The 10998-nt window shown below is 52.7% G+C and overlaps 2 protein-coding genes across 3 annotated transcripts; one reads left to right on the top strand and one right to left on the bottom strand.

The window, feature by feature from the left end:
- Window positions 1–1894: 1894 nt before the first annotated feature.
- On the bottom strand, window positions 1895–5799 carry Yipf3 (Yip1 domain family, member 3). Its single transcript, XM_013019267.1, has 9 exons — window positions 5564–5799; window positions 4736–4933; window positions 4199–4305; window positions 3519–3564; window positions 3309–3401; window positions 3033–3164; window positions 2735–2848; window positions 2496–2619; window positions 1895–2370 (listed from the first exon to the last, which is right to left on the bottom strand). Exons 1-9 carry the CDS (start codon window positions 5642–5644, stop codon window positions 2222–2224), a joined length of 1044 nt encoding a protein of 347 aa, XP_012874721.1. The 5' UTR covers window positions 5645–5799; the 3' UTR covers window positions 1895–2221.
- An 87-nt stretch (window positions 5800–5886) lies between these two features.
- Window positions 5887–10762, top strand: Polr1c (polymerase (RNA) I polypeptide C, 30kDa). 2 transcript variants are annotated; one of them, XM_013019184.1, is made up of 9 exons: window positions 5887–6014; window positions 6101–6172; window positions 7905–8012; window positions 8434–8566; window positions 9194–9313; window positions 9396–9548; window positions 9683–9832; window positions 10222–10338; window positions 10445–10762. In XM_013019184.1, exons 1-9 carry the CDS (start codon window positions 5946–5948, stop codon window positions 10561–10563), a joined length of 1041 nt encoding a protein of 346 aa, XP_012874638.1. In that variant the 5' UTR covers window positions 5887–5945; the 3' UTR covers window positions 10564–10762. The 2 variants fall into 2 exon arrangements, with proteins under 2 accessions (XP_012874638.1, XP_012874639.1); XM_013019185.1 differs by lacking the exon at window positions 9683–9832 and having other exon boundaries at window positions 5921–6014.
- The last annotated feature ends 236 nt before the right edge of the window (window positions 10763–10998 follow it).

Here is a 10998-nt window from a genome sequence, read left to right as displayed (position 1 = left end):
GGCTGGCTTCGGGGGGCACGCAGGGGCGGGCCCGCCCCTTCTCCCGTGGCTCCCCGTCCCGAAGGGGGTGTGGACCCTCGATCCCTTGGCCCTGGAGTCCACGCTTCGCCCCGCCCCGCCCCCGAGGCCCGTGACGCGCTCGCGGCGTGCGTGGGGATTCCTTCCGCGAGGGCTTCCCCGCCAAGGTGGCAACACCCACCGGGGGCTGCAGGCGTTGCGGGCCGGGCCCGCGGCCCCCAATATCCGACCCTAGTCTAGGTGGCACCGCGGGCGCACGCCGGGTCCGGGCGCCCGCCCCTCGCTGCGCCTGCCTCGCCGTCAGCTGTCAGAAGGGGTTCTAGAATCGGGGACCCCGAGCGGCCTGTGCTACACTGCACAGTGGTTAGAATTTTGTCTCCGGAAGCCTGGCAGGGTTCGTGTCTGTCATCTCACTGCTCAGGAGGCCGAGGCACATCACCCATTCAAGACCCGCCGCAGGAGGCACATCTGTAGACCAGCCACGGCAAAAAGCCAGGCCTTCTTTAGCTGGGGCAGTGGAGGGGCATACCTAAGTGACATCCTACTTAAATGAAACTGAAAAGCAAACAGTGTTGCAGGTGTGGTGTGGCTTAAGTGGCAAAGTGCTTGCCTGGCCATCTCAAGACCCCAGGCTCTAGTATAGCAAAAAAAAAAAAGTTCAACGATGTGATACAGGGCAAAAGAGGGATCCCTTACTCGTTAGATGCTGTTGACCCACACTTTATAGGGTAATGCCAAACAAACTTTTTTGTGTGTGTGTGTGCCAGTTCTAAGGCTTGAACGCAGAGCCTAGGCTCTGTCCCCAAGCCTCTCTGTGCTCAAGGCTAGCATTCTATCAACTGGAGCCGCAGCACCGCTTCTGGCTTTTTGTTTATGTAGTACCAAGGAATCCAACCCTTGGCTTCCTGCATGGTAGGCAAGCACTCTACCACTAAGCCACATTCCCAGCCCTAACAGCACCTTTTTTTTGGGGGGGGGGAGGTCTGTCATGGGGCTTGAACTCGTCCTGAGCACTATCCCTGAGCTCTTCAGCTCAAGGTGAACTCTATCACTTGAGCCACAGCACCACTTCTGGTTTTCTAGTGGTTTATTGGAGATGAGTCTCACAGACTTCCCTCTGGGCTGGCTTTGAACCACAATCCTCAGATCTCAGGCTCCTGAGTACCTAGGATTATAGGCTTGAACCACCAGTACCCAACCTAATAGCATTCTTAAAGAGGAAAGAGGGCTGGGAATGTGGCTTAGTGGTAGAATGCTTGCCTAGCACGCATGAAGCCCTGGGTTCGATTCTTCAGCACCACATAAATAGAAAAAGCCAAAAGAGGCGCTGTGGCTCAAGTGATAGAGCACTAGCCTTGAGCAAATGAAGCTCAGGGACAGTGCCTAGGCTCTGAATTCAAGCTCCAGGACTGGCAAAAAAAAAAAAAGAGAAAGAAAAAAAAAGGAAGGAGAGCACTCCTGAGGGTGTTGGGCACAGTAAAACAAAGACAAAGGCAAATTTGGCTTCTGGTGTGAGCTTCACAACAGCCCAGGTGCACAAGGTCCTAGTGATAACCTGGAGTTTAGTCTGGAAGTTCGCGTCCAATTGTTACTGCTCTACAGACTTCGAAGTATGTCCAAGCTTACTGCACTCTTCCCTCAGGCTGATGGCTCTTGTGCTTGAGGCCTGCCCGTGGCTCCCTGGGTCTGATGCCCCTTGCCCTCAGGGGCAGTTCTGTAAGCCATCTCTCCTGGTGCTCTATGGAGTCTGTCTGTCCTACCTTCATTTTGCTGGGGTGGGGGCGTAACAGAAGGAAAGAACATGTGACACTACGGCTGCTGACAGGAATGTATCTAGGAAGTAGGGTGACAAGGAGAGCCACTGGAACAGGAGCTTCAGTTCCAGACTTCAATCAATATTTTAATTACCAAGTCTATATTTAGCAAGACAAGGGGGGAGGGGGAGAAAGAGGGAGGAAGGGGGAGGAGGTGAGGGGTCTCTGAGGAGCTGACCCACTTTCTGCACTGGCTGCAGTCTTACAGTCTTGGCCAGGAGTTTCTGGCCCTGTGCCCTTGGAAGGCGCTGGTGGTGTCAAGAAGGTTCTTAAGTGGCTACAGCTCAGTGGCACAACAGACCACATCAATAAGACACGTCATCAGTACTGTCCTTTAATCCTCCACTCTGCAGCAGGGGGACAGAGCTGGCCAAGGGTCTCAGGCGGGGTCAATGTGACTGCAAGGCCACTGAGACAGCCTTGGCTGTGGCGTTGAGCAGAGTGGCCCGCAGCCTGGCAGCTGGGGGCACGGCTGGGACATCCCTGGGGACTCTCTGCATGGGTGGGATGTTGGGGCCCTCCAGTGTGTCCAGGATCCCTGAAAGGAGGATGGAAAGTGGGTGAGCTGGCTGGCCACCCCACCAGGCGGGCTCTCTGAGCAGCCGCTGTTTTGCCCCACCGCTCGCTCACTACTCTCCCCGTGCAGGGCCTCCTGCCACTTACCCTCTACCACCTTGTGGTAGGCAAAATGCAGATAGAGCAGGAAGAGCATGTGCAGGGCAGCTAGTGTGCCACACAGGAGCAGCCGCTGGGTGGGGCCCACGGTCCGTGACACCAACACTGCCACCTGGGGTCATAGGAATATGGTTCAGAGGGCCTGGTTTTAACGTGAGGGATAGGGTAGGTACTCCCAAACCAGGGCAGGACCATCCAAGAGCCCTCAGTGGGGGTGGACCACTTACCATGCGCAAGGTGGACAGCCCACCCACCAGCAGCCAGAAGAGGTAGAAGAGGGCATGGAGGTGGATATTATAGGTGATGAACAGGACAATGCAGTGCCCAAAGAGACCATAGCCCTGCGGAGAAGGACGGCGGAGAGGAAATCATGAGGGTGGGCGGCCTCTGGCCCTCAGGAGGCTGCTGGTAAACAGATGGTCCTTTGGCTTACTCCTCCCAATCCAGGCCCAGGGGCAGCCCAAGTCCTATCCTAGCTATTCTTGTTGTGACCACCCTTGCCCACCACCATACCAGGTTCCTTACCAGCAGTGCCAACATCTGGAGCATGGTGATCTGGGCATTGCACAGGTAGGCAAGGAAGTAAATGAAGGACGACACACCTAGCCAGTAGCCAAAGCAGGTGCCAATAGCTGTGCCCATCAGGGTGCCTTCCCGCTGCGGGGGTGAAGGCTCGACTTAGTAAAAGGAGTCCTGAGACCTCAGCTTCACCCAGGGCCTTTTGTAGGGGCTACTCCTGCCCTGCTGTATCAGCTTTCAACCTACTTCAGCCACCCCTACCCCAAGGCCTGTCCGGCTTACGATAATGGTGTCAGATGTCTTCATCCCGTGCAGAAGGATGGCAACCAGCGTGAAGACCAGCATGAGAGGCCCATAGAGTTCACCTGCGATTTTCTGTGAATGAACAACTCACTCAGGCTGGAGGGTGCAGGGCCCGTCTCGTCTTTATGCCTTTTCAGGCTTCAGCTGGTGCTCCCTCCCCGCTCCCTTTGAGACGTTGTTCCTATTCACCTGGGGGAAGCTGACCATCTTGATTGGGATCATGGACTCCAGAAGCCTGGGGGAGGAGAGATGAGAGTGGAGACCACACTAAGCTGAAGATTGTGGAAGTCAAGGCCTGGCTGTTACTCATTTTTTCTTTACTTTTCTTCTTCTTCTTCTTCTTTTTTTTTTTGCCAATCCTGGGGCTTGAATTCAGGACCTGGGCACTGTCTCTAAGCTTCTTTTTGCTACCACTTGAGCCACAGATCCACTTCCAACTTTTTTCTTTTTTTTTTTCTGGTTGGTCATAGGGCCTGAACTCTGGGCCTGGGCGCTGTGTCTCTCAGCTCTTCAACTCAAAGGCTAGCGCTTTACCACTTGAGCCACAGTGCCATTTCCGGCTTTTTCTGCTTAGGTGGTGCTGAGGAATTGAACCCAGGACCTTATGCATGCAAGGCACTCTACCACTGTGCCACCTTCCCAGCCCCGGCTTCCAGCTTTTTCTGTTCATGTTGTACTGAGGAATTGAACCCAGGGCTTCATGCGTACTAGGCAAGCACTCTACCACTAAGCCACATTCTCAGCCCTCTTACTGTTGGGGTTACAGGGGGAGGGATGGAGGATACCAGAGCTCAGGGCTTGGTATTTGGTTGTAGTCTGGGTGACTAGGTATGAGGTACAAGGAAAACTGCTGTCAGAAGGATCCTCACCTGCTTCGCACCTGGGCAGGCTCCACATCAAAGTAGGGTCTCAGGATGTCGATGTTGGCATACAAACTGAAGGCCCTGGAGGCTTGTCTCTTCCCTGCCTGCCACATCTGAAGTGAGAGGGGGGTGGGTATTATGAGACTCTTGGCTCTAGACCTTGCTACCTATTTTATGTTAACATTTCTCCATAGCTCTAACTGGATTAACTGAGGTGAACATCATCAGCACCAACTCAAGAACATAGGCCACAGCTGGGTTGTGGGTGGCTCATGCCTGTAGTCCCTAGTACTCAGAAGGCTAAGGGGAGCACAGTTTGAAGCCAGCCCAGACAAGAAAAGTCTGTGAGATCCTTATCCCCAATTAACCAGCAAAAATTTGGAAGTGATGCTATGGCTCAAGTGGCAGAACACTACCCTGAACAGAAAGCTAAAGGGATAGTATCCAGGTCCTGGGTTAAATCCTGGGACCAGCACCCACACAAAAGGAACACAGGACACGTCGAGATTCACTTTTCCATGGCAGGGATTCTGTCTTGCTTACCTGATCAGCCACCTGCCGGCTCAGCTGTCCCTTAAAGCCCTTCATGCCCAGGAACTCCCCATCCTCCTCCTCTTCAGCAGCGCCATCAGCATCTACTTCTTCCTCACGCAGGCGCTGGTGCAGCTCCCCCATATCCTCGAAGCTGGAGCCTGATGTGTCATCCATGTTCTCCATGTCAATCACAGCGGAGCCCCCACCCTGGGAAGACAACGGCTCGTAGAGTGCAGCACCTTTCTGTTCCATCCGCTAAGTCCTCCGCTCATCCCAGGGTTTGGGGCTTTGTTCTTGCACTGCTGAGGACACGGCTTGGAATCACTACCGATCACGCCATGTTCTTCCCCCTCACAGCTCCCAGGGACCCTGGGCTGCCAGCTTTGGCACTCTCCCAGGAAACCTACTACTTGTTTTCCACTCATGTTTCAATCCGGTTAGTCCTATCAAGCCCCAAAGAGTTGCGAAAGTGAGCGTTTCTTTCGCCTTCTCCAAAGCCCCAAATAAAATGGTGCACACACCGTGTATTTGGAACGGGTGCCAGTGGGTCCCCGCACGGCTTCCCCCCGCCATGCCCGACCCCCGAAGCGCCCCCCCCCCCCCGCCAACTTGTCCGGAAAGTAAGAGCCCGCTTCCGTCAAAGCCCCGGGCCGGGCCGGGGCCCCGGGCCCGCTGGCTACCCACCCGCCCTGCTCGCCCAGGGCAGCCCCAGCTCCCCTGACTCGGAGGGCGGGGGGGGGCAGGAGACCCCAGTGTTGCAGGCGGAGCAGATTCCGGGCTCACCTCAGGCCGGCCGCCGCACTGGGTTACGGGCAGCCGGAGTTTGGGGACCATTACCTGGATGTTTTCCTCGAACCCTGACCATTCCGGGCCAGCTCCGGTTCGAGCGCCGCCGGCCGGCGCGGCTGAGGCTGCCATGTCCCTCGAGGGCTCCCGTCGCCGAAGCCGGTGCCAGCCTCGCGGGCAGAAGGAAGAATGGGCGACGCGGGCCTGGGCGAGGGACGCCGCCGGAGTAAGGGAGACGGACCGCCAGCCGGAACGCCAAGGGGAGAAACCCGGATGTTTGGCCTGAAGTGGTCTCCGGAAGTCGGGGACGTGGACGCCAACGGAACAAAGGATCGCGATATTTGGGACGCCCGGGGGCGGAGCGTCGTCACGGAGACGGCGGGGGGCTGGGAGCGCGCACGCGCCGGGTCTCAGGCTCGTGGGGAAGTTGAAGATGGCGGCGGCCCAGGCGGTGGAGGAGATGCGGAACCGCGTGATTTTAGGGGAATACGGGGTTCGCAATGTACGTTCAGGGGAGGGGGCGAGAACGGAGTCGGGGCGGCCCCGGCCTCACTGCCCCTTCGCGGACAGACCTCCTCTTTGCTCTAGGTTCACACCACCGACTTTCCCGGCAACTATTCGGGTTACGACGACGCCTGGGACCAGGACCGCTTCGAGAAGGTGGGTGGGGCCGGCGGCGCCCTGGGGGGCGCTGGGCGTGCGGTGAGACCGAGTTCCTGCCGCGACGCGAACCGCGGGATGTGGTGTAAGCAGATCCGTGCAGGATCAGAAGGCGGTTGACGGCGGCGAGGACGGTTGGGAGAGGTTAGGAGCACCCGCAGAAGCTGGAAATCTAGACTGAAAGAGCGCCTTAAGAGTTCGTGAGGGAGGTGGCTCACCTCAAGTAGTTCATTACTGCCAGAATGGTGGCTAAGTGGAAGGGAAATAGGAGGATCGTATTTTAGGCACTGAAAGGCTTAGTGAACTCCTGAGGAGTTCTTAAGCAGGAATGATGAAATTTGCTGTCTGAATTTGAGGGTGGTTATACATTGTCAGTGTATCTGTTAGATTGGACGTAGGAGCCGAAGTTGAGGACATGAGAGGAAGGAGTATGGGGAAGTAACAGGTAAACTTGTGATTGCTTTGGTTGAGGTAGAGGGAATAAAATAACCTGGTTTGGGGATCTATTCTGTTGGATGGTGGTATCAGTATTTACTGATAAAGGAAAAGTGGTTTGGAGCCTGCCTGGCACTGAATATAACCTGGTGCTCTTCTCAGGAGGCTGAGATTTGAGGATGATAGTTGGAAGCCAGCTAAGACTTTTATCTCCAATTAACCAGTGAAATCCAGAAGTGGAGATGTTGCTCAATGCCTGCTATAAATAAGCAAAAAAAAAGCCTAAGGGACAGCACTCAGACCCTGAGCTCAAGGAAAAGGCAATGATGAGGCATTATTTCCTGCATGAAAAAGTCTACAGGCCAGATTATATGTCTGAAATAAGGTCAGGCTAGTGTCATGATACACGCTTGCAGTCCAGCATTTAGGAGGTTGAGCTAGGATCATGAGATTGAGGTCAGCCTGGGCTACATAGTGATACTGTGTTTCAATAAAGAAAAAAAAAGGTCAGAGACTGCTGGGCGCCGGTGGCTCATGGCTTGCTACTCAGGAGACTGAGATCTGAGAATCACGGTTCAAAGCCAGCCTGGGCTGGAAAGACCGAGAGACTCCAATAAACCACCAGAAAACCGGAAGTGGTGGTGTGGCTCAAGTGGTAGGGTGCTAGCTTTGAGCTGAAGAGCCCAGGCCCCCAGAGTTCAAGACCCACGACCACCACCAACAACAAAAAAAGGTCAGACAAAAACCATAGTAATGAAGCTGGTGCTGCTGGCTCACACCTGTAATCCTAGCTGTTCAGGAGGCTGAGATCTGAGGATCAAAGCCAACCCCAGGCAGGAAAGTCTGTGAGACTCTCATCTCCAGTAAGTCACCAGAAAACTGGAATTGGCACTGTGTCGCAAGTGGTAGAGTGCTAGTCTTGAGCCAGAGAGCTCAAGGACTGTGCTCAGGCCCAGAGTTCAAGCCCCACAACTGACAAAAAACAAAATGTAATGGTAAAACCATGTAATAGAAATGGTGTAAAAAAAGATGAACAGTGCCATGCAGCATCTAGTAAGAAAACTTTGCAGTATGGAAGAGCCCTGGCTGGTTTGGTTATGAACCATATTGCATAGAGGCTCAATGAAAGGATAGCAAAACAAGGGAGACTCTCAAGGACTGGGGAAGAAGAAAGAATATCCTAGGGTCACATAGGCAAAGAAGGTTTTGGGAGTGGGGTGAACGTCAGTATGCTAAGGAAATTAGATACCCAGGGGATAGTTGTGAAGAGGTATGGATTCACACTTTGTCCCTCTAGAATTTTCGTGTGGATGTGGTACATATGGATGAAGACTCACTGGAGTTCGACATGGTGGGAATCGATGCAGCCATTGCCAATGCTTTTCGAAGAATTCTATTGGCTGAGGTATTAATAGACATGGAGGGGAGGCTGGAATTGTATGGAGAAAACTAGAATATCAGTTGTAGGATTGTCTAAACCCCTTTGGCTGTGTGCTTGCTCACGGGCTGTAATCCTATTGACTCTAGAGGTAGAGATGGGAGGATCACAGTTCAAGTCCAGTTTCTATCTGAAAAATGACTTTAAAAAGCAAAAGGGCATGGCTCAAGTGCTGAGAGAGTCTGAAAATAAATGGGATGCCCTGAATTCAAACCCTTTCCCCACTCCCCAAAAATTGTCCCTGTCATTCCTACAATTTTAAGATTTTCTGTGATTTGAGCTTTATATAAAACTCTTCTGCGAAGGTGTCCTTAGTTCAGAAGATGGAGGAATGGGTAGATAGCAGATTGGGCTTTTGTAGACCAGCGACTCTTGATTCCTTGGACAGGTGCCTACAATGGCCGTGGAAAAAGTTCTGGTGTACAACAACACATCCATTGTCCAAGATGAGATCCTTGCTCATCGCCTGGGGCTCATTCCCATTCATGCTGATCCTCGTCTGTTTGAATATCGCAACCAAGGTAAAGGAAATTCAGAGAAAAATGTTAGAACTCTGCCCTAAAGTACATTCTAGAATTGGGCTATTTATCACTGTTGTGGCCTTCCAGTAGGTCTCTTTTCTCTATGGGAACATTTGTCCTGGCTTTTTTTGTTGGTCATGGGGTTGAACTCTGGGCCTGGGCACTGTCCCTGAGCTCTTCAGCTCAATGTAATACTCTACTTCTTGAGCCACAGCACCACTTCACACTTTCTGGTGGTTAATGGGAGATAAGAGAGGGGCTGGGAAGGTGGCTCAGTGGTAGAGTGCTTGCCTTGCATGCATGAGGCCCTGGGTTCGATTCCTCAGCACCACATAAGCAGAAAAAGCTGGAAGTGGCACTATAGCTCAAGTGGTAGAGTGCTAGCCTTGAGCTGAAGAGCTGAGGGACAGCACCCAGGCCTAGAGTTCAGGCCCCACAACTGGCGGGGAAAAAAAAAAAAAGAATCTCATGGACTTTTCTGCCTGGGCTGGCTTTGAACCATGATTCTCAGATCTCAGCCTCCTGAGTAGCTAGGATTACAGCCATGAGCCACCAGCAGTTTGTGAAGACTTAAGCAGTACCTAGCACTCAAATGCTCACTAGGTGCTGTGTCTTCCATTTGTACAGGAGATGAAGAAGGTACAGAGATAGACACACTGCAGTTCCGACTGCAGGTTAGGTGTACCCGGAACCCCCAGGCTGCTAAAGACTCTTCTGACCCCAATGAACTCTATGTGAACCATAAAGGTGAGCAGTGGTGTGAGCGAGAAGGCCCACCTGCTGAGGAGTGCTAGTTTAGCCAATGTGCTCTTGTTTTGATTCCTTCTAGTATATACCAGGCATATGACATGGGTCCCCTTGGGAAACCAGGCTGATGTCTTCCCGGAGGGGACTATCCGCCCAGTGCATGACGACATCCTCATCGCTCAGCTGAGACCTGGCCAAGAGATTGACCTGCTCATGCACTGTGTCAAGGGCATTGGTGAGGATCCTGTGGGCCTGTCCTGTCCCGATGTAGGGAGTGGGGAGCCAGATGGCAGCAGTGCAGGTGTGACCAAGGAGCGGAATGCTTGGAGGTGACTGGTTTTTCACAGGTGGATTCTCTGTTCTCTTTAGGCAAAGATCATGCTAAGTTTTCCCCAGTGGCAACAGCTAGTTACAGGCTCCTGCCAGACATCACCCTGCTGGAGCCCGTGGAAGGGGAGGCAGCTGATGAACTGAGCCGGTGCTTCTCACCTGGTGTTATTGAGGTGCAGGAAGTACAAGGTATACTGTTGGGGTATTCTGGTCAGGACTTAAATGTATTTTTTTCCCCAGGTAACAGGAAGAAACAAAGGTTTTTGGGTCTTTTGGGGGGAGGGGGTGGGGGGTGTTGGGCTTAAATTCAAAGCCTGGGCACTGTCTCTGAGCTCTTTTGGCTCAAAGCTAGTGACCTACCACTTTGAAACACAGAGCCACCTCTTAAGTTTTCTGGTGGTTAAACGGAGATAAAAGGCTCACAGACATTCCTGCCTGGGTTGGCTTTGAACTATGATCCTCAGATCTCCGCCTTTGCTAGGATTACAGGTATGGTCTGAACTACTGGTACCTGGCTCCTGGCTGCTTTTTTGGTTTCTAATAGACTGTGACATTGTAACATGGTTTGTTTTCATCAGGTAAAAAGGTGGCCAGAGTTGTCAATCCTCGGCTAGATACCTTCAGCAGAGAAGTTTTCCGGAATGAGAAGCTGAAGAAGGTTGTGAGGCTTGCCCGTGTTAGAGACCATTACATCTGTGAGTACAGATGGAGCAGGGAGGGGTGCTGCAGCTTACTTTCCAGAAAGAACTGAGGAACTTGGGGAGGGAGCTTCCTAAAGCTAACGTGTCTCTTTGGTCCCAGTTTCAGTCGAATCCACAGGGGTGTTGCCACCAGACGTGCTGGTCAGTGAAGCTATCAAGATTCTGATGGCCAAATGTCGGAGGTTCTTGGATGAGCTAGATGCTGTTCAGATGGACTAAGGCTTGCACTGGAGTTTCTAGGATGGCTGTGCTCAGATGCTTCTGGGTGTTGAACTGCCCTACAGGACTGCTGTACCCATTGTGTAGAGGTCAAATTCCAGCTTTATTTTTAATCAATACATTTTGTTAAATGTGTCACAGAATGAGACTTTTGCCTTTGTAAGGCCTCTGATGTAAATAAATTCATGTCCAGATGCTATCTTGTTCTAAAAATATGGGGCTTTTCTCCTCAGAGCAGCGGCACATTGAGTCCATGTCTTCTGAGAAAGGCCAAATTGAGGTGGTTCTGGGGGTGCAGCCAAACTAGGAAGATACAGAGCCATTCCACCTATCTCCTGGCATCAGGGGAATTTCTCATAGGGAAAGTAAGATGGTAGGGGCTTGTCCTTAACAGTCACGGTGCTGACACAGTATGAAGAACAGCAAATCCTTTTA

The sequence above is a fragment of the Dipodomys ordii genome, unplaced genomic scaffold, assembly GCF_000151885.1.
Source record: "Dipodomys ordii isolate 6190 unplaced genomic scaffold, Dord_2.0 Scaffold44, whole genome shotgun sequence".
NCBI lineage: Eukaryota > Metazoa > Chordata > Mammalia > Rodentia > Heteromyidae > Dipodomys > Dipodomys ordii.
Note: the sequence above shows the minus strand (reverse complement) of the source record. Positions and strands in the feature narration are given on the sequence as shown.